Source organism: Schistocerca americana, chromosome 8 (genome assembly GCF_021461395.2).
Source record: "Schistocerca americana isolate TAMUIC-IGC-003095 chromosome 8, iqSchAmer2.1, whole genome shotgun sequence".
NCBI classification, from domain to species: domain Eukaryota; kingdom Metazoa; phylum Arthropoda; class Insecta; order Orthoptera; family Acrididae; genus Schistocerca; species Schistocerca americana.
In genome coordinates this window covers 51,247,766-51,271,766 of record NC_060126.1, presented here as the reverse complement: position 1 = coordinate 51,271,766, position 24,001 = coordinate 51,247,766, and the positions used below count along the sequence as shown (strand labels likewise).

At 44.7% G+C, this 24,001-nt stretch overlaps 1 protein-coding gene across 1 annotated transcript in view; it reads left to right on the top strand.

Annotated features, from left to right (window-relative positions):
* Positions 1-13,646: 13,646 nt before the first annotated feature.
* Positions 13,647-24,001, top strand: part of LOC124545519 (T-box transcription factor TBX18-like) — a 239,975-nt gene continuing 229,620 nt past the window's right edge. The window contains exons 1-2 of the mRNA XM_047124466.1: positions 13,647-13,665; positions 13,755-13,974. Of these exons, the coding sequence (XP_046980422.1) occupies positions 13,647-13,665; positions 13,755-13,974 (239 nt within the window). The remainder of the gene's footprint in view (positions 13,666-13,754; positions 13,975-24,001) is intronic.

The following is a 24,001-nucleotide window of genomic DNA, read 5'->3' as shown; positions in this document are numbered from 1 at the left end:
TTCCATACTTTACACTGTAACAACACAACCGTTCAATGCTAAGGCTTCCCGCCAACTGCAGCTGTAGAGAAGAGGCTACAGAACAAGCCATTACCTGCCGCATACCAACGCTGCCAACAAATGTTATAAAGGTGGAGGCATTACTTTTCAGTCAGCCCTCGTACTTTATCGCCGTCGATGGGCTTGGATCCATCTGTATAAATCTTCGTCGAATTCACGAAAATATTATTGTGAAAAATGTTAATTTCAGGCTTCAAATGTCGAGAAGCTTTACATTGCAGGATATTATCTAAAGTTACTACATTTTCTTCTCGGTAGCTCAATGGAGCAAGTAACTGTGATAAAATATCGTCCTTCTGTACATTATTTTCATACGGGTTCCACCATTCAAGACATTTCATAATCAGTGGCTGTCTTCTATTTCCGGACAAATAGTTAAATCTTATCGCTCAGCAACTTTTTTCTTCACATTTTCCTTGCTTCAGCACTTGGTAGAGGAGATAAAAGACGCGTATGAACGGTCGACGTTGGCGGACCGTTGCAAACATCTCCGTGACACTATGCCATGCCCTTCTCTGAATGCGTTCAATATCTCCCGTCAGTGATATTTCGTGCAACTCTGAAACACGTGAACAGTATTCTAAGATGGGTCGCACATGTGTTTCGTAAGCAGTATCTTTTGTAGACTGATTGTATTTCCCCAGTATTCTACCGATGAAACGGGGTTTGGCATCCGCCTCACCTATGACTGATCTTATGAGATCGTTCCATATCATATCCCGACAGTTTTTACACTCAGGTGTTTGCATGAACTGATAAAATCCAACTATTACTCACTGAAGTGTTGCGATACCACGTTTTATGGAGTGCAAAATTTTATAAATCTGAATATTTAAAGCAACTTGCCCTTCTTTGAACTAGGCTGAAGTCTTTCAAGATGTGAATGAATATTAGTGAAGCTTTGTTCAGATAGTACTTCATTCTAGATTAGCATATGAATCTAATACTAGAGGGCGGAATCAATGAAAAGCACAAGACATATTTTGCTGAAGATGAATGACCCAGCACACTGGTGGTAACAAAGAAAATGCTGCAACTTCATAAATGAGTGGGTACACACTGACATTAAGACATTTGGTACATTCTTGCACTGAAAACGTATTAAGTGGACACTGTTAAGTGCTTCTCAAAATACCAGTTGGGGGTCTAATAAGATCCTCAACTTTTTTCTGCCAAAGCAACCACTGAAATGCAAATTCCAGCGAAACTGCAAGTTTTAATGCTCAAAATTTTATTTATTTATTTTTACTCATTCCTCATATCTGGTGTTGTATCCTGCCTACTCGTCAAATATGGGGTGCTTAGGAAACCTGCTTCTCGGATCGCTAGACAACAATTCAAGCAAATCGTATTAAAGAATTTTATTGCGAAAATTAAATGACAATACTTAAGCTTGAGAAATACCGATGTGTCGCAAGCAAAGAGTGACAGACAAAATAAGAAACCTCTTCAGTATATAGAAGTGATCAGGCGGTGGAGAGCAATAAACTAGGAAATGGGAATACCAAAGTCCCATGTGGGGGACAAAAAGGACAACAGGGCTCAAGTGGACTGCCTAGCCTTTGCAGATGACATAGCAATAGTAAGTGAGACGGAAGAAGACGCAAAGACACAACTCGACAACTTAAGGTAGCCAGAAAGGTGGGACTGAGGGTCGCCTATAACAAGACAAGGACATTAAATCCCACTGCAGATTGGGAAACACCGGAAGGCACTGTGCAAATGGTGGACAAATTTAAATATCTGGGAGAGGAAGGAACAGGAGCAAGGAGGGAATAACAGAGGGGTAAAGAAGATGAGGTCAGCCTTCTCCATTACGAGAGAGATATACAATTAAAAGAATATATCCACAGACGCAAAGACAAGCCACTACAAGGCAACGATGAGGAATGCAGTATTATATGCCGCTGAGACGATGACACTAGGAAGAAATGAGGCAGAACAACTAGAGAAAGAAGAGAGAAAAATACTGAGAAAAATACTAGATCCCAAAAGAGGTGGAGAGAGGTGGATCCGAATACCCAGGGAAGAATTTTAGCGGAACATGAGAACAGTATCCGGGGAAATCAGACTCAAAAGGGCAAGGTTTGCTGGACATGTAGTTAGGATGAGTATGGACAGAATGACGAAGAAAGTGTGAGAAACAACAGAGAGGACAAGGGGAAAGACAGGAACCAAGTGGGTTGTTGAACTTCGGAAGGACTGGTTGCAATTGGGGATCAAGGTCGAAGGAAAGGAAAATTGGAGGAACAAATATACACCGAAAAGTACGCCGGAGATCAATGACAGAGACGAATACAGGAAAAGATTAGTGTGTCACCAGTGGAGCCGACAAGAGAAACGGAAACTGAAGATCTCGGAAGAAGAGCGGGAGAGAAGAAGAGAAAGAATGAAGAGGTTCTGGGAGAAGAAGAGGAAAATGCAGTCCACGAAGGGGCTACCCGTGGTCCTACAGAGGCCGTAACGCAAGAAGAAGAAGTCCCAATACAAGTGAAGTAATACAGTGGATGCTTCTATCCAGATCGCTGCTCTCGACGTTTCTGTAGAACTCCTAGAACTGGCCGCGGCCAGTGGGGTGCAGCGTAGAGGGCGCTGCCTTCGCGTTGTCCTAGAGAGGGATCGGTCCGCGTACAATTGGCCGACGTCTTCTTCACAACCTCTCTGCTCTGACGTCCCGGACCGGCGTGTCGGCGCTTGACTTAAGCAGGAACACTTGGAGCGGTATTATTTTAGCCGCCTTGGAGGAGATTCTATGGCGGAGTCGGCCGCTTGTAGCGGAGACGAGTGTACGGTGCGCCCCACACGGTGCCTGGGAGAGGTTGTCAGCAGTGGGCGTGTCCGCGTGGTGTGCCGTAGTCCGCCGTGGTGTGGGCGTCGCCAGCTGTCCGGCGTGTCACGTCACGTCACGTCACGTCACTTCACGTCTGTCAGTCCCGCCTTGAGTGACAGGGCGGCACGCCCGCACCTTGCGAAAGCTGAGCTGTCGCCGAGTAGGAGAATGGGGGCGGGGGGGGGGGGGCAGGATACGAGTTTCCGCAGCTTCCCAGCTCATTTATGAAACCACAAGTCACACGTTTAACGGCAGTGCGATACAACTCTACTGCAGTTCTAGGCACTACAGTCTGGAACCGGGCGACCGCTACAGTGGCAGGTTCGACTCCTGCCTCGGGCGTGGATGTGTGTGTTGTCCTTAGGTTAGTTAGGTTTAAGTAGTTCTAAGTTATAGAGGACTGGTGACCTCAGAAGTTAAGTCCCATAGTGCTCAGAGCCATTTGAACCATTTTTGAACAACTCTACTGCACTCGCCAATCGTTTCGTAAATTCGAAATCGATTGAGACCACTCGACCTGTTCGAAATTGATTGTTGCAACTGAAAATTCATACCATAAAGTTCTACGTAATAAAAATTGCATCTGATGTAACACAACAGATATTATCGGTAAACATAAAATCGCTTGACATTATCCATCCGTTCCCGTATCGATCTTTTTATTTGTAATTACTTTATCAGCTTCCGTCATACGCTTCAATTTTTCATATTCGCTTTCTCTTTTAGAAACTATCCCCACGTTTCCTAACATGTATTCCAAGTCAGAAATACCTCTTATTGGTAGTGTAGCAATACGTTTGGTGGGGCAGAATTGATAACCTATCTTTCCCTATACAAAAATCAATTTCAATTTCGTAGTCACCTGTTCAAACGGAATCCCTTGTTATACGTCACAATAACATTGTTTCATTTCTGTTTTGGCATTTTATTGTGATTTTTGCTTTTCTGTGCTTTTGACGTTTCCACTCCTTTTCAAAACACTTCTGTCGATATATGTACACTCCTGGAAATGGAAAAAAGAACACATTGACACCGGTGTGTCAGACCCACCATACTTGCTCCGGACACTGCGAGAGGGCTGTACAAGCAATGATCACACGCACGGCACAGCGGACACACCAGGAACCGCGGTGTTGGCCGTCGAATGGCGCTAGCTGCGCAGCATTTGTGCACCGCCGCCGTCAGTGTCAGCCAGTTTGCCGTGGCATACGGAGCTCCATCGCAGTCTTTAACACTGGTAGCATGCCGCGACAGCGTGGACGTGAACCGTATGTGCAGTTGACGGACTTTGAGCGAGGGCGTATAGTGGGCATGCGGGAGGCCGGGTGGACGTACCGCCGAATTGCTCAACACGTGGGGCGTGAGGTCTCCACAGTACATCGATGTTGTCGCCAGTGGTTGGCGGTAGGTGCACGTGCCCGTCGACCTGGGACCGGACCGCAGCGACGCACGGATGCACGCCAAGACCGTACGATCCTACGCAGTGCCGTAGGGGACCGCACCGCCACTTCCCAGCAAATTAGGGACACTGTTGCTCCTGGGGTATCGGCGAGGATCATTCGCAACCGTCTCCATGAAGCAGGGCTACGGTCCCGCACACCGTTAGGCCGTCTTCCGCTTACGCCCCAACATGGTGCAGCCCGCCTCCAGTGGTGTCGCGACAGGCGTGAATGGAGGGACGAATGGAGACGTGTCGTCTTCAGCGATGAGAGTCGCTTCTGCCTTGGTGCCAATGATGGTCGTATGCGTGTTTGGCGCCGTGCAGGTGAGCGCCACAATCAGGACTGCATACGACCGAGGCACACAGGGCCAACACCCGGCATCGTGGTGTGGGGAGCGATCTCCTACACTGGCCGTACACCACTGGTGATCGTCGAGGGGACACTGAATAGTGCACGGTACATCCAAACCGTCATCGAACCCATCGTTCTACCATTCCTAGACCAGCAAGGGAACTTGCTGTTCCAACAGGACAATGCATGTCCGCATGTATCCCGTGCCACCCAACGTGCTCTAGAAGGTGTAAGTCAACTACCCTGGCCAGCAAGATCTCCGGATCTGTCCCCCATTGAGCATGTTTGGGACTGGATGAAGCGTCGTCTCACGCGGTCTGCACGTCCAGCACGAACGCTGGTCCAACTGAGGCGCCAGGTGGAAATGGCATCGCAAGCCGTTCCACTGGACTACATTCAGCATCTCTACGATCGTCTCCATGGGAGAATAGCAGCCTGCATTGCTGCGAAAGGTGGATATACACTGTACTAGTGCCGACATTGTGCATGCTCTGTTGCCTGTGTCTATGTGCCTGTGGTTCTGTCAGTGTGATCATGTGATGTATCTGACCCCAGGAATGTGTCAATAAAGTTTCCCCTTCCTGGGACAATGAATTCACGGTGTTCTTATTTCAATTTCCAGGAGTGTATTACAAAGATGATTTTACTCACCATTTCATCTGAGTACACTGAATTATCAGTAAAACTGTCAATCAGCATGACTCTGACTTAGGACTTGTGTGACATCATGGAAATTTCCTCAAATGTCAGCACAACAGCAGTAGTGCCATTCGTGGCTATAGACCTGGGGCAATAACGACGAGTCTAGCAAGCAGACACTTTGATAGCTACACATGTGTGTATTTTTTAAATATGGCGCTATACTGTTTTGGCCTAGTATCAGAGTGGCAACACTGATGCAGCGAGATAGTCGACTGCATCTCACTAGTGTTCCTGTTTTTATTTTGGAAGCCCGAGAAATAAATAAGAGACGAAGTTTTACTTCGTTACTTACAAACTTTTTTTTTAAAAAAAAACACACACACACAAATATGTAGCTGTGGATCTGCCACCCTCCACAACGAAAGACCAGAAGCGAAGTATGAGAGCCTGCTGAAAAGTAACGCCTCAGAATTTTTTATGTAAAATCTTTTTAAATAAAACGAACGTTTTAACATTCTACACAGTCATTTTTCGTGTCTGCGTATTTATTTCTCAACGCAGTCAACCTGGTGACGAACACATTTCTCCCAACAATTAACATCTTGTGGTGTTGCAGTTCTTCTTGTTATGTCCGTGATTGCTGCGAAATGCGTAGAGGAATTCCGCCTTATGCTCGTGGTCGACGGGACGTTAAATACTAATCTCCCCCTCTAGCAGTGTATTAAATAGTTGTAAAGCCCCATGGGAAATAATCATAAGACACATGTACTACATTTTTACAAGTTGATGTTGAGGACCATGTGACCTCTTCAAAGGTGTCTTCCATAAGGCGGAATTCCTCTTCCCATTTCTCCCAGAGACAGACCAGTTTGGTGATACAGTCACTATAGAATGTTTGTTGACAGAGCCACAACCTCACCTCGGCTCGCACCGCTTCGTCACTATCAAAATGAAGTCATCGAGAGTGTTCTTGAAGTTTTGGAAACAGACGAAAATCGGATGGGCACAATTCGGGGCTGTATGGAGGATGATCGATGACATTGAAACCAAGGCGTCGGATTGTTGCAAACGTCGAAGCGCTGGAGTGTTCTCTCGCATTGTCATACTGACGAAGAGGGTGCTGCATGTGTGGACGAACTGTTCGAATTGGAAATTCGATTACAGCACGCTGTTTCTTATACCCGACGTAGTTCAGTTATACACCTCCATGTTACAAGCTGAAGTTCAGAGCCGTCTAGCGGCAGAGGGTTGCAACTTGCGTCAGCGATGCGGGAAATTCTACCGAGGAATATGCATGACACGTAACACCTCAACCCGTACTGAGGACACAATACAAAACCGGGAAGGATTACGTTTCAGCACGCTCTCGTGTATACACTGAGATGTGTATCTGATGATGGCGATTCATTTTCTTAAAAACTGTAAGTAGGTCTATGTCTTGCAGAACATAGCTAAATTTAAGTAGAAGAAAAAAAGTTCCATAATTAAGGAGCTATGACGTTTACGGTAGGAGTGCTAGTTTTGCAAGGTTCGCAGGAGAGCTTCTGTGAAGTTTGTAAGGCAGGAGACGAGGTACTGGCGGAATTAAAGCTGTGAGGACGGGGCGTGAGTCGTGCTTGCGTAGCCGGTGCGGTAGCTCAGCGTGTTCGGTCAGAGGGTTGGCTGCCCTCTGTAATAAAAAAAAAAAAAAAAAAAAAAACTGAGTCAACGCCCCAACACTGTACTTGAACGGGTGTCATGGGACATCTGCACGTAACAAATACAACTAACAAAATCGAAAAAAATGAGAACAATTAAAAAAAAAAGATGGTACAGCTCTTGCCCGGGAAAGGCAAAGGTCCCGAGTTCGAGTCTCGGTCCGGCCCATAGTTTTAATCTGCCAGTTTCAGTTAAGAAATTTCCGATAATTTTGCAAGCAACTTTTCCCCTTTATATTAAATGCATATATCATGCAGATTTAAAAATGTATAATCTATGCTAGTCCGAATGTTTATTAATTTCTATTTTTAGATTGAATTTTATCATCTGTACTTCCGCCATACTCAGTTATTTAATAGCAAAACTCGTGGACTACTTTCAGTGTCGCATTTCCTAACCTAATTCTGTTAGAGGCTGATTTAATTCAGATACATTCCATGACCCCTTTTTGTTCATATTCATCTTACAACATCTTTTCAAGACGGTATCGATTCCGTTCAATTGCTCTTCCAAGGTCTTTGTTGTCTCAGAATTAATTACAGCAACATCGACAAACATCGAACTTTTTGTTTCTCTCAGAGCTTTTATTGCCTTTGGACTTTTTCCTTGTTTTATTTTCCACCCCACCTTGTTAACAGATTTCACGTAGTGCTATTAAGGATCTTTGAGCCCTACTGGCCCGAAATATGTACTTGTCAGGAATATGCATTTGCTAACCCACGTGCGCAACGTAGGGAGCTAAGCTGCCGTGGAGTGGGATTCTGTACCCAGTTGCCGAAAGAGTTGGCATAGTGATTTGCACACTGGACTCGCATTCGGGAGGAGACTGAAATTGCAATGGATTATTTATGAGGAATTCCACTATTGACGGTGTAGTTAAAATGTCTAATACGAAGAGCAAAAGTGGTTGAATTTAACTGTTCGAGAAGGGAAGTGTTGTGGTTCTTTCAGTTCAACTCTTCATCAGTATGCATGTCCGCAGCTCGTGGTCTAGCTGCTACCGTTGCTGTCTCTGGATCACGGGGTTCCAGGTTCAATTCCCGGCGGAGTTGGGGATTTTCTCTGCCCGGGGACTGGGTGTTTGTGTTGTTGTTATCATCATCGTCATCACCGTCATCATCATCATCATTCGTGACAGTGGCTAGATTGGACTGTGTGCAAAAATTTGGCTGTATAAAAACTGGGACTTGGTACGGGCGCTGACGACCGCGCAGTTGAGCGCCCCACAAACCAGTCATCATCAGTAGGCACCCACAAAAAATTTGGAGCGTTCTACCCTACCTCCTGGCTTGTGCTTGTGTGCGACAGTAATTCTTGGTACGACTCTATCTTTTGTACAGAAGTGAATGCAGTATGTTTTCCTTTTTTTTTTCAAAAATTAGGGAGAATCCATTTTCTAAGATGGCTCTGAGCACTATGGGACTTAACTACTTTGGTCATCAGTCCCCTAGAACTTAGAACTACTTAATCCTAGCTAACCTAAGAAGATCACACACATCCGTGCCCGAGGCAGGATTCGAACCTTCGACCGTAGCGGTCGCTCTGTTCCAGACTGTAGCGCCTAGAACCGCTCGGCCATTCCGGCCGGCATTTTCTAAGAACCACTTTATAATTCTTTAGAAAATATCATTTACAACCTCTTCCATTCCTTTCCCTCCAGAGCGCAATCTGCCCACACATAGCGCTGTTAGGATCCACGCATTACACAGTGTGCGCGCAATGATGATGTCTCACCTGTTTGGCTGAGAGCTCGGGATGTCTGTCTTTGTCTTTCCTTCTTTTGACGTAGGATGGAGCCTTTACATCACTTTAACACAGTTTTGTTAATGGTAGTTGTACTTTAATCTTTTATTCTTTGATACTTTGCGAAGTTCTAAAAATTTCACAAAATGCTTTCGTTTTTGTCAGAACTCAAAAACAAATAATCTCAAGTTAATGAATATTAAGTCACTTTATGAAATATACTGTACCGTTTATTGTAACACCTTACTTATAAATATTACTCTTTTAATCCGTCGAACAGAACAATTTCCGTGAAATGCGTTAGCGATAAATAGTGTCTAACTTGCTGGCAATTTTGATTGAAACGTGACGTCTTAAAAGCCATTTTTTCTAGACGCGTTGCATTTTACTCTCAGTATAAATCTGTGCACGGCTTATATTTGTATTTGTATGTTTTATAATTTTCGAGAAAGGCCACATAAGTGCTAAATACTTTATTGTGTGTGAGATCGAAATATCGGAAGTGCTTGGCAACAGCAGTGCTCACCCACGTAGTAAATGCGCTTTTTTCTTATCCATTTAGTGCAGACGTTAGTATTCACGAGAACACATACAGTCAAGTGCGTCACAGATAGCACACTACTGTTCTCTTTACATTCATTACACATATTGTGGGAATGCCGGCTTATATGCATCAGGCCGTGCCGTTATGAATCTGATTTCTTTTTTTTTCCCGTCTTCCTGCTCTTACTGCAGCAATATGTGAGCTACTTGGGAATAATCATGTACTTCTCTAAGAAAACTGTTCTTCGGTTGTTCTAATCATGGTTACGCGAGAAAATTGCTATTTTCCTTCACATGTTTCAATTCAGATTCTGCGGAATACTCGCTTCCGGTAGTCAACGCGAACTATTCCCTGCAGTCCTAGGGGACATTCTCACACAATCAAGCTGGGAAAACGGAGAAGAAAACTGTTTGCTTCTGTTGCAGAGAAACTTCAACATCGAATGGAATAACGCAGCAGACCAGTGTAGTGCCCGCGAGTGTCCAGCCGAATTTTCGTTTCCATTTTAGGCATGATATTTTGACGACCGACCCAGCTGTCTTCTTTAGGTGATGTTAGTCTTGCTATTATACACGCTCGCTCCTTGGACTCCAACCAGGATGCGAAGTACTTGTTGTCTTGCACCGTTATTTATAACTGAGTTAGATTTCCGACAGCCACTACCCCATTTCAGGGTCTACATTGATATTCCGTGAAACATAGACTCTCCAGGGATTAACTAACACGTCACGGACAGGCAGTCGTCCCTCTTTTTTTGAGTTACATCGGCAATTTTATGTTAGAATGAACAGAGTTCAAGCGATCCAGTGACTCGAGTTTTTCTGTTCCATTTGGCCGTACCACAGACGCGTTTTTGAATATCGATAGAAATACGTTGATTTGAACTTGTCGAATTCTAGTGACTTTGCTTCTAAGTGTTCCATGTCCACCGCAATAAAACATTAGAGATCATATCAGTAGAGAAAATTGGAAACTGAACTTGAAAACCAGTTACCATAAAACTAAAATAATATGTGATCAACATGTCGAAAAGACAATAGTCCAGATAAAAAAGGAAGACATATCTACATCTACATCTACATTTATACTCCGCAAGCCACCCAACGGTGTGTGGCGGAGGGCACTTTACGTGCCACTGTCATTACCTCCCTTTCCTGTTCCAGTCGCGTATGGTTCGCGGGAAGAACGACTGTCTGAAAGCCTCCGTGCGCGCTCTAATCTCTCTAATTTTACATTCGTGATCTCCTCGGGAGATATAAGTAGGGGGAAGCAATATATTCGATACCTCATCCAGAAACGCACCCTCTCGAAACCTGGCGAGCAAGCTACACCGCGATGCAGAGCGCCTCTCTTGCAGAGTCTGCCACTTGAGTTTATTAAACATCTCCGTAACGCTATCACGGTTACCAAATAACCCTGTGACGAAACGCGCCGCTCTTCTTTGGATCTTCTCTATCTCCTCCGTCAGACCGATCTGGTACGGATCCCACACTGATGAGCAATACTCAAGTATAGGTCGAACGAGTGTTTTGTAAGCCACCTCCTTTGTTGATGGACTACATTTTCTAAGCACTCTCCCAATGAATCTCAACCTGGTACCCGCCTTACCAACAATTAATTTTATATGATCATTCCACTTCAAATCGTTCCGCACGCATACTCCCAGATATTTTACAGAAGTAACTGCTACCAGTGTTTGTTCCGCTATCATATAATCATACAATAAAGGATCCTTCTTTCTATGTATTCGCAATACATTACATTTGTCTGTGTTAAGGGTCAGTTGCCACTCCCTGCACCAAGTGCCTACCGCTGCAGATCTTCCTGCATTTCGCTACAATTTTCTAATGCTGCAACTTATCTGTATACTACAGCATCATCCGCGAAAAGCCGCATGGAACTTCCGACACTATCTACTAGGTCATAGAACCAGTGGATAAGTTTTAGTCATTTTAAGACGATTACTGGATCGATAGCGAAAATAAACGGGAGATTAGAAATAGCCTGGATGGTTAACTGAACATAGTTTTCAAAACAGAGCTTCCGTCGGAGCTGAAAGAAAATTTCTAGTCAGCGTAAATTAATAGTTTTGATTCATGACATTGATGCGTGGACTTTCAATGCTAAAATCATTCAGGAACTGAGGCTTGATAAGCAAGTTGCGGCTAGATACATGTTGCAGATTTCTGGGAGAGACACGGAAAAAATTGATTAAGGAACAGATGTAATTTGAATTGCAATCAAAGAAAAATGGAAGGGTGCGTATATAAAAGTTGTCCAAAATACAGACGACCAACAAAATGTTTCACGCTCCTTAAAACAGGCAGTATCCGCCCTGCGTAAGGGTGACGTAAACTGGGTTGCCTACGTTAAGGCGCATTTTCTGGGCCTGTTTCATGTTGCCCAATCAATAGCAAAACAGATGGGTGTAGCAAGATCAAGGAACGTCTTTGCTGTAATGGTAGAGAAAATTTCCTAATGTGGAACTGAGTAGACGACATTAAAAAACATGCAAGAACAACCTGAATGCATACAGATCAAGACTGCAGTTCACGGCAATGTCAAGCGAAGGCCTTTACCCAGAAGTGGGTGTCATATGGCTGACTTTCCCCTCTCTTTTCTCTCGTGCATTGAGAGCTACGGAAACGTCGCTTTTATTTTCATCTTGCTAATGGCAGCAATACGTAGGGAACTAAGCACACTAGTAGTTTTCACCCTCAAAATTGAATCTTCAATTGTTCTAGTCATGAATTCTCGAAAAATTTGTCTTTTATCTTCATGACTGGAGAACCAGATTTTGCTGAATTTCTTCTTTTCCGACAGCCAAATGAAGCCACTGACAATTTGGGCTGTCCTTCTTTGTATGATTGTGTTCCCTACAAATATCCAACACACACAATCAATAGTAGTAGCAGCATGTTCATTTACTTTCGAAGAAAAGGTGCAGTTTCCGACTACCCTATAAATAAATCAAAAGCCGAATACGCGGAAGATCAGTTTGGGTTCCAGAGAAATGAAGGAGCATGTGAACCATTGGGTTCCAGAGAATTGAAGGAATGTGTGAAGCAACATTTACGCTACTACTTATCGCGGAAGATAGGTTAAAGAAAAGCGAACGTACGCCTATCGCATTTCTAGATTTAGAAGAAGCTTCTTAAAATGTTGACTCGAAAGATAGCAGAGAACGAAAGTTCAGAAACAATACTGCAACTGTAAGACTCGGAGGACGTGAACAGGAGGCAATAGTTGGCTGTAGACTGTCGATGAAACAGTAAACGAAATGAAAGAAAAATTTGGAAAAGGAATTAAAGTTCAGTAAGGTGAAATGAAAACTTGGAGGTTTGCCGATGACATTGTAATTCTGTCAGACGCAGCAGAGAAATTTGAAGATCTGATGATCAGAACGGGTAGTGTCTTAAAGAAGTTCATAAGATGGGCATCGGAAGCGGTAAAACAAGCTTAATGGAATTTAGTCGAATTGAGTCAGGCAATGCTGGGGGAATTAGATTAGGAAATAAGGCACAGAAATTAGTTTTGATATTTGAGCAGCGAAATAACTGATGATCGCCGAAGCAGATGGGATATATAACGGAGAGTGGCAATGGCAAGAAAAATATTCCTAAAACAAAAAGAATTTGTTAACATCGAATGTAGGTTTAAGTATTGGTTGAATTGGCTTTAAACACTATGGGAGTTAACAGCTGAGGTCATCAGTCCCCTAAACTTAGAACTATTTAAATCTAACTAACCTAAGGACATCACACACATCCGTGCCCGAGGTAGGATTCGAACCTGCGACCGTAGCAACCGCGTGGTTCCCGACTGAAGTGCCTAGAACCGCTCGGCCACCGCGGCCGGCCTGTGTAAGTATTAGGAAGTCTTCCGAAGGTGTGAGTGTAGTGTAGAATGGTATGGAACTGACATGCTAACGATAAACAGTTCGGTGCTACAGTATAATGTTTAAAAGTATATGGATAGATCGGAAAACTAATGAGAAGCTAATGAATCGAATTTCTGCACAACCTGACTAAACGGAGACAGTGGTTGATATGATTCATTCTGAGGTATCAAGGAATTGTTGATATGGTATTGATGGGGAGTGTGGAGGAGGGAGGGAAGTAATAATTGTAGATGGAGAGCAATAGAGAATACAGTGAGGAGGTTCAAATGGTTCTAGGTTGCAGTAATTGTTCAGAGATGAAGAGGCTTGTACAGGACTGCCTCGCATGGAGAGCTGCATCGTACCAGTCTTCAGACTATATACCACAGCAACAACAAATCAAAACCTGTCATTTGCTTTATGTTCAAGTGTCTCCTTTAACAGGTCCCCAGGAACATGAAAAATTCTACCATTGGTACCTTCTGAGGATGATGCTTGTTCCATTCGGTTTCTTAGTGGTTGGTAATAGCAGTGAGACCGTAAGCTTATTGGGTGTTCCCGCAGATGAGGGCGACAGCGCGGACGTGGGCCAGGCGCCGCAGCCTCAACACCAGCCTCAACCTCAACCTCAACAGCCGGCGCTGGCGGCCCCTCAGCCGCGGACTCCTCAACAGAGCACCCAGCAGCAGCGGCGGTCCGAGCTGCGCGTCGAGCTGTGCTCCAGAGACCTCTGGCGGAGGTTCCACGCGCTCGGCACCGAGATGATCATCACCAAGGCCGGCAGGTAGGCCTCCCGGCTGGACAGCGCAACTTGCTTGTAGCATAAGTACACAGAGTTTCTCAACCAGTATTTCCTTGCATCCGAAAGTGAAATCTAAGAACGCAGAACCGGCCTGATCGGTGTCATATTACTTTGCGCATTTATCTAACTGTGCAGTAGCGTCCAGACAGTGAGTGTAGGCCTTCAGCCCAGACCGAATCACGTTGTCAAGTACGAAAAGGTGGTCCAGACCTGCCAGCTGTCGAACGCAGGTTTGCCCATGTATCCCCGTCAGTCCCAGAGCGTTCATTACAGGTCCATTTGTTTCGTTGAGAGTTAGGAGTCAGTGGCATGTCTGAACTCCCCCTTTGTAAATGGTCGCTACCTTTCGTCCCTTTAGGAACGTTCCCGGGGTTGTACTGGATACAGATTGCGCTACATGGCCTAATGTACACCCGTTGACACGGTTCCTCAGCTGCGCTCTCAATCCTTGTAGAGCGGAAGGCCCTCACCCCGCTCTTTGGTGGAAACTGGGAGTTCCCAGTGTGTGTAGACGACGTTTCCGCAATTAGAGAGACCATATTTTGGCGTATTTATGCTTTGTGCGTACTCGAAATAGAACCGATGTCCGGCCAGAAAGTGCATCAGTGCCTTGGTGGGACCTAGAGATTTTAATCCTATGGCCTCTTAAGGAAGGGAAAAATTTATACACACATCTGTCTATCTGCAGTGGGGCAGTCAAATGAAAACGAGACAGATGGAGTAAAGTATGTAAATTATTTATTATTTCAAAAGTAATCGCCATAACTGTTAATACATTTGTCGCACCGTATGGTCAGTGCCTCCATGAAAAATTGTTTGCGGTTACCTACAGAACCACGATTGTATCCAGGCGTGCATATCTTCGTCCGAAGAAAATTGACAATCTCTTTCTTCAGAGCTCCCAACATACGGAAATCGCATAGCAAGAGGTCGAGACCGTGTGGAAGATGTGTAAGGGCTTCTTAGACAGACTTCTGCAACGCAGTCCCGACAACCTTGGCAGTAAGCGGACGGGCATTATCCTCCAACAGAATGATATCGTCCGTTAACATATCTGGGGGTTTGCTGCAGAACAACCCTTCAGACAGAAATTGGTTATAGACGGGTAAGCATGAACTCGAAAGGACTGCTCCGTTGAGATCATCCACGTAATTACGTCATGTGTTGCACTTGAAACGTTGATCGTTTGTCTAATGTGGCAGTAGCCACTACGCATGACCACACAACTTGGAAATTTTGCAAATATCTATAAGACGTTTTCTTGTTTTTACACGAGACACTCATTCTCTACATATTTTCCACTGCTTAAACGATAGCTACATTAGAGAGAGATAATTTTAAGGCGAAAATTCCTCTTTCATTTTCTTGTTTCGCCAACAATTTAGTCAGTAACCCACCCATCCTCGATTCTTCAAAGAATCCAGCTCCCTTGTATGAACAGCTCCGATTTAAAGAATGCTACTTTTTACTTATTGACCAACGGCCTTGCCGCAGTGGTAACACCGGTTCCCGTCATATCGCCGAGGTTAAGCACTGTCGGGCTGGGCTGGCACTTGGATGGGTGACCATCCGGTCTGCCGCGCGCTGTTGGCAAGCGGGGTGCTCTCAGCCCTTGTGAGGCAAACTGAGGAATTGCTTGATTGAGAAGCAGCGGCTCCGGTCTCGTAAACTGACGTACGGCAGGGAGAGCGGTGTGCTGACCACATGCCCCACCATATCCGCATCCAGTGACGCCTATCGGCTGAGGATGACACGGCGACCGGTCGGTACCGTTGTGCCTTCCAAGGCTTGTTCGGACGGAGTTTAGAGTTAGTTTTACTTTTTACTTACTTCAATATTTAAGACGTCATATCTTCGAAACCATGTGTCATAAAATCATATAGTCTTGCACGTTCATTCAGTGGTATATGTAGAAACTGTTTGCAAAATATGTCGCGAATAGAGTTAGTAGGAAAGAAGCTATAAATTTAAACATCGTATCAGATGCTGAGGTTTTATTGCATGAACATCGAAAATGTAGTAGTCCATAAACTTATTTTCTTTGATTATTTTGTGGACAGTGTGAGCGAGAAAATGTTTCGAAAAAGATTAAAGTTACGTATGAAGTTTGGTGGACGATGCTAAATGCTCTGATTCTCAGATGGTAGATGAACATATTTTGGGTACAAACCAGTGACAGTTACAATACAGTCCACTAACGACACAATATGGACGTCATATCAATGTAGACGTGAGTACAATACAGCTACTTTAATACGAATGACATTGGCATTCATACCCTTTCTCATCAAAATTGTATTTGCAGGTACTTGAAAATGGCGATTAAGTCGAAACAGGTTGTCCAGTCTTTCGTAAATATAGATTAATTATTGTAAGCAGCTTTTTGGTGTATGTACTCAAACAATATTTTGGGTAATTTGTGTATAGTGACTTGCACTGCCTCAAGATATATACACAGTTTCTAACTTTAATAATTGACATAAATTTAAGGTCTATTGATAATTTTTACGTTTTGGACCGTCTGATACAACCGAATGAAACACAATTTTCGTGCCATAGGCGTTTCGCCTTTATTCTGTGCAAGGCATCTTCAGTGGCCTGGAATATGTACATATTTTTACTATTTAGTTTACGTTTTGGGCAATGTACGTATAAGTTATAAACATTTCTCGTGGTTGGTTTTCGCTCTTATGTAGTTATATTTTGACCTGTACTTACAGGATGCGCGGACGGTTGTAGTCAGACGGTCCAAAATATAAAATTATCAATATACCGTAATATTACACGCAACTGCGGAAGACAGGACTACAAAAGTTGAAGATGTTAAATTGACATAATGTCTGTAAACTAACATTTTGCGTGTGTATGTCTGGTTGCCTAATGTTGTCTCCTCAGTCCAGTTCTCACTCCTGCAAATGTTTAATATGACCCTGTCATTGACAGCCTAAACCTGGAGATTTCCATAGAACGAAGTATAATGTTGTGGTTTTCATTCACTTCGCCGGCCGGAGTGGCCGTGCGGTTCTAGGCACTACAGTCTGGAACCGAGCGACCGCTACGGTCGCAGGTTCGAATCCTGCCTCGGGCATGGATGTGTGTGATGTCCTTAGGTTAGTTAGGTTTAATTAGTTCTAAGCTCTAGGCGACTGATGACCTCAGAAGTTAAGTCACATAGTGCTCAGAGCCATTTGAACCATTCATTCACTTCAATGTGGCACACCAAACCAGTCATTCCTGTCTGGATGCTACTACAATGAATTAGAACGTGGGTACTATAACTTATTCTGAAAACACGTGTAGAGGACAAAAAACTGTATAAATATGAAGTTCATAATATCGGATTCTGCCCTACATGTAATTTCGAGACCGGCAGAAAATACAGTATGTTCGATTTTCTTTAGATCACACTGCCCAGTATTAGACGGACACAGAGTTGGTTGCTACTGCTTAGCGGTGAGAAACAGAATACCTCCATCTTGACTGGCACTTTAAGAAACTATGCGGCTGGTCCGGCGGAGGTTCGAGTCTTCCCTCGGGCATGGGTGTGTGTGTATTTGTCCTTAGGATTATTTAGGTTAAGTAGTGCGTAAGCTTAGGGACTGATGACGTTAGCAGTTAAGTCCCATAAGATTTCACACACAACTGAACATTTTTCTTTCAGAAAATGTTCAGTAGACAAGCAAATGGAACTCAACATATGTACTGCGTGCATTTCCCTATCCGCCCAACCGGAGTGCTCACATCACGTACAGGGGTACGGATAGCAGTTGCACTGCACCGATGATCTGTGCTCTGGGGCGTTGGCAGCTGTGCAGATGACGTACGAGACATTCCTGCCGTTTCCTGTGGACGCAGTATGCCGCCTGGGAACTCCTAGCGCTGAAATTACCTCAGCACAAAACAGAACACTAGAAAAGATTTATGTTGGCTCACCAGCCAGGAATAGAAATTCGAATCAAGTATCCTCTCGTAAAGAAGAACTTCAATGAAACTTCCTTGCAGTTTAAAACTGTGTGCCGGACCGAGACACGAACTCGCGACCATTGCCTTTCGCGGGCAAGTGCTGTACCATTTGAGCTACCCAAGCACGACTCACGACCTGTCTTCACAGCTTCAGTTCTGCCAGTACCTCGTCTCCTACCTTCCAAACTTCACAAAAGCTCTTCTGCGAACCTTGCAGAACTAGCACTCCTGGAAGAAAGGATATTGCGGTGATATGGCTTAGCCACAGCCTGGGGAATGTTTCCAGAAGAGCTTCTCTGAAGGTTGGAAGGTAGGAGACGACGTACTGGGAGAATTGAAGCTGTGAAGACGGGTCGTGAGTCGCGCTTGGGTAGCTCAAATGATAGAGCTCGTAAAGAAGAACTTCAATGAAACTTCCTTGCAGTTTAAAACTGTGTGCCGGACCGAGACACGAACTCGCGACCATTGCCTTTCGCGGGCAAGTGCTGTACCATTTGAGCTACCCAAGCACGACTCACGACCTGTCTTCACAGCTTCAGTTCTGCCAGTACCTCGTCTCCTACCTTCCAAACTTCACAAAAGCTCTTCTGCGAACCTTGCAGAACTAGCACTCCTGGAAGAAAGGATATTGCGGTGATATGGCTTAGCCACAGCCTGGGGAATGTTTCCAGAAGAGCTTCTCTGAAGGTTGGAAGGTAGGAGACGACGTACTGGGAGAATTGAAGCTGTGAAGACGGGTCGTGAGTCGCGCTTGGGTAGCTCAAATGGTAGAGCACTTGCCCGCGAAAGCCAATGGTCCCGAGTTCGAGTCTCGGTCCGGCACACAGTTTTAAACTGCCAGGAAGTTTCATATCAGCGCATACTCCTCTGCAGAGTGAAAATCTCATTCTACGAACTTCAATGTTTGTCACACTGCACAGAGAGGTAAAAAATCGTCTCACGAGTAAACAGAATAACAAGTCTGTCTTGGAGAAAGGACTTCACGTACTCCCTGTGTTACGGCGTAAAGTCAAGCGCCGGCACTGCAGAAAACACGTGGATTTGGAGAAAAGAACTCATCGAGCCATGTTCGGAGCGCATTTTCATCCGAAAAGGAAATCCCTTGAAGTTTTTTCGATAGAGGGAGGAAAAGGTGAAAACGTAACACCGCAAGATTAGGGAAATGAGGACGGTGCGGAATGATTTTTCCAATCTAACTGCTGAATAGTGTTTTTTAATTTTTATTTTTATTTATTTTTTGTCAGAGTAACAGAATGCGGACAGTCGTTATCGTCGAACAGGATCACTTCACGCAGGCTTCCTAATCGCTGTTGTCGGATTACGTTTGCAAGAGGTCTCAGTTGGTGACAATAAAAGTCAGCAGGGTTTGCTACACGTCGGAGAAGCAATTCGTAGCAAACCATACCGTCGCTGTTCCACCAGGTGCATAACATTACCTTTTCTGGATGCGCGGAGTACGAGAAACTGCTGCTTTGTTTGGGTTCATCGATTTCTTTTTTTTTCGTTATGTCAGGTTAAAGACAACACTTCTCGTCACCAGTAACGATACAGTACAGGAATGGTCGGTGTCGTTTACGAGGGAATTGGTGACAAGCAAGCAGAGATGCAGATATGGCCACCAACTGCTTTATGTGATCGTGGCATAGAGCATTCGGTACTCACATGCCCGTCTTTGAAACGTTGCCCAATTCATGAGAATGTCGCACGATGGTGGAATGATCTCAATTCATCACATTTGACAGTTCCCGAATATACTGCTCTGGGTCGCCGGGGATTAATTCGTTTAAACGATCCTCATCAGACCCCGGAGGTCTTCCTCAACGTGCAGAGTCATCAATGTCAAAACGATCCTCCTCAAAACGACAAAATCATTTTCTTGCTGTGTTATTTCCAGTGGCACTACCCCACGGTGCAAATGTCTCTAGCTGCATCCGCTGCTCTCACGCCTCTACTGAAATAAAACAGAAGTATATGGGGGAAAAGTTCCGAGTTCTCCACTGGGCACTTCATGTTGTAACATCCACTGCTCCACTCACTACCTCCAAATGACCAATAGGCAATATGTAAACTCAAGTAGCAACAGTCAACGACAAACAAAAAATGACAATCGATAAATAAACCCATAGCAACTGGAATAGCACATGCAAAACAAGAACGCTACGAACTTACACAGCAACGTAATCAAAGTTGCCCTAAGACCGGCCCTTGACGAGCACTTGTGTGTCTGGCGCTTCATTCATTGTCTGGTGATAATGAATGACACCAGGTCCTGATGGGATTCCAATTCGGTTTTACAGAGAGTACTCTACTGCATTGGCTCCTTACTTAGCTTGCATTTATCGCGAATCTCTTGCCCAACGTAAAGTACCGAGCGACTGGAAAAAGCGCGGGTGATGCCTGTATATAAGAATGGTAGAAGGACGGATCCTCAAAATTACAGACCAATATCCTTAACATCGGTTTGTTGCAGGATTCTCGAACATATTCTTAGTTCGACTATAATGAATTTCCTTCAGACAGAGAAGTTGCTGTCCATGCATCAGCACGGCTTTAGAAAGCATCGCTATTGCGAAACGCAACTCGTCCTTTTTTCACATGATATCTTGCGAACCATGGAAGAAGGGTATCAGACGGATGCCATATTCCTTGACATCCGGAAAGCGTTTGACTCGGTGCCCCACTGCAGATTCCTAACTAAGGTACGAGCATATGGGATTGGTTCCCAAATACAGGGTTATTACAAATGATTGAAACGATTTCACAGCTCTACAATAACTTTATTATTTGAGATATTTTCACAATGCTTTGCACACACATACAAAAACTCAAAAAGTTTTTTAGGCATTCACAAATGTTTGATATGTGCCCCTTTAGTGATTCGGCAGACATCAAGCCGATAATCAAGTTCCTCCCACACTCGGAGCAGCATGTCCCCATCAATGAGTTCGAAAGCATCGTTGATGCGAGCTCGCAGTTCTGGCACGTTTCTTGGTAGAGGAGGTTTAAACACTGAATCTTTCACATAACCCCACAGAAAGAAACCGCATGAGGTTAAGTCGGGAGAGCGTGGAGGCCATGACATGAATTGCTGATCATGATCTCCACCAAGAGCGATCCATTGGTTTTCCAATCTCCTGTTTAAGAAATGCCAAACATCATGATGGAAGTGCGGTGGAGCACCATCCTATTGAAAGATGAAGTCGGCGCTGTCGGTCTCCAGTTGCGGCATGAGCCAATTTTCCAGCATGTCCAGATACACGTGTCCTGTAACGTTTTTTTCGCATAAGAAAAAGGGGCCGTAAACTTTAAACCGTGAGATTGCACAAAACACGTTAACTTTTGGTGAATTGCGAATTTGCTGCACGAATGCGGATTCTCTACCGCCCAGATTCGCACATTGCGTCTGTTCACTTCACCATTAAGAAAAAGTGTTGCTTCATCAGTGAAAACAAGTTCCGCACTGAACGCATCCTCTTCCATGAGCTGTTGCAACCGCGCCGAAAATTCAAAGCGTTTGACTTTGTCATCGGGTGTAAGGGCTTGTAGCAATTGTAAACGGTAAGGTTTCTCCTTTAGCCTTTTCCGTAAGATTTTCCAAACCGTCGGCTGTGGCACGTTTAGCTCCCTGCTTGCTTTATTCGTCGACTTCCGCGGGCTAAGCGTGAAACTTGCCCGCACGCGTTCAACCGTTTCTTCGCTCACTGCAGGCCGACCCGTTGATTTCCCCTTACAGAGGCATCCGGAAGCTTTAAACTGCGCATACCATCGCCGAATGGAGTTAGCAGTTGGTGGATCTTTGTTGAACTTCGTCCTGAAGTGTCGTTGCACTGTTATGACTGACTGATGTGAGTGCATTTCAAGCACGACATACGCTTTCTCGGCTCCTGTCGCCATTTTGTCTCACTGCGCTCTCGAGCGCTCTGGCGGCAGAAACCTGAAGTGCGGCTTCAGCCGAACAAAACTTTATGAGTTTTTCTACGTATCTGTAGTCTGTCGTGACCATATGTCAATGAATGGAGCTACAGTGAATTTATGAAATCGCTTCAATCATTTGTAATAGCCCTGTATGTGAGTGGCTCGAAGATTTCTTAAGTAATAGAACCCAGTACGTTGTCCTCGATGGTGAGTGTTCATCGGAGGTGAGGCTATCATCTGGATAGTGTTTAGCAATGTGCGGCTGTTTGCTGATGATGGTGTGGTGTACGGGAAGGTGTCGTCGTTGAGCGACTGTAGGAGGATACAGGATGACTTGGACTGGATTTGTGATTGGTGTAAAGAATGGTACCTAACTCTAAATATAGATAAATGTAAATTAATGCAGATGAATAGGAAAAAGGATCCCATAATGTTTGAATACTCCATTAGTAGTGTAGCGCTTGACACAGTCACGTCGATTAAATATTTGGGCGTAACATTGAAGAGCGATATGAAGTGGGACAAGCATGTAATGGCAGTTTTGGGGGAAGGCAGATAGTCGCCTTCGGTTCATTGGTAGAATTTTGGGAAGGTGTGGTTCATCTGTAAAGGAGACCGCTTATGAAACACTAATACGACCTATTCTTAAGTACTGCTGGAGCGTTTGGGATCCCTATCAGGTCGCATTGAGGGAGGACATAGAAGCAATTCAGAGGCGGTGTTGTGTGCATATTTCCCCGTACTCAGCGTGTACACAACTTTCCCAATAGAGCGCGCCCTGATAAGCACAACAGTGCGGGCGCAGCGCTCGTCCATCTCCGCACTACAAGATGGCGCTGCCTTAGAGACGGACCAAATTCTGCTTCCGCTGATCCGCGTATTAATATGTAACGCAGCCAAAGAGAGTCCTGCTAACGTAGAACCTTTTCTCCTCGCGGATCACACTCGCGTTATACCTGAACGCTCGAGGTATTATAACAAGTGTACAGACCTCCGATTAATCAGTCTGCATTAGTCTGTACCAGTCTATAGTCAAGTTTTAGTCTGCGCCTAATAAGATTATCATATTCCTGTACATAGCCATGAAGAGAAATGTATAGACACTTTGTGAAGTATCAGAGATATGTGAGAATAAGATTAACGTACCAAGACCAAAGGAACTTCAGATTGTCAATTGTAAACAGCAACCAGAATCAAGTTAAGTAATTTCTATGCTTTTTATTATTTTAATAAATGAGTGTGAAAATTAATCAAGTTCTGTTTAAAGTTGGTCACCGTCAATCTGCTACTCCAAGCGTGCAAGTGGCATTTCTATCGTCTGACCTAACGGCAGAAGATAAACACGCCACGATAAGACCACGAGACATATTGCTGACACTCGCCTACTTCGTTAGAGCTTGGTTCAAATGGCTCTGAGCACTATGGGACTTAACTTATACGGTCATCAGTCCCCTAGAACTTAGAACTACTTAAACCTAACTAACCTAAGGACAGCACTCACATCCATGCCCGAGGCAGGGTTCGAACCTGCGACCGTAGCGGTCACGCGGTTCCAGACTGTAGCGCCTAGAACCGCACGGCCACCCCGGCCGGCTTCGTTAGAGCGACAAGTCAAATAATCTGATGGTGTGTGTACCGAAGGTCTTACAGTGTGCACACCACAGGCGGGCTGCTAGTTTTGTTACTGGTAGGTTTGATCGTCACGCGAGTGTTACGGAAATGCTTCAGGAACTCGGTTGGGAGTCTCTGGAGGAAAGGAGGTGTTCTTTTCGTGAATTGCTACTGAGGAAATTTAGAGAATCAGAATTTGAGGCTGACTGCAGTACAATTTTACTGCCGCCAACTTACATTTCGCGGGAAGACCACAAAGATAAGATAAGAGAGATTAGGGCTCGTACAGAGGCATATAGGCAGTCATTTTTCCCTCGTTCTGTTTGGGAGTGGAACAGGGAGAGGAGATGCTAGTTTTGGTACGAGGTACCCTCCGCCACGCACCGTATGGTGGATTGCGGAGTATGTATGTAGATGTAGATGGTGTCAGCGAGACGTGTGATATGACGGAAACGATTCGTATATCGTGAGAAGGAAAGCGAGGCATACCACTTGAGCAAGTGTTATGTTGATGGAGACA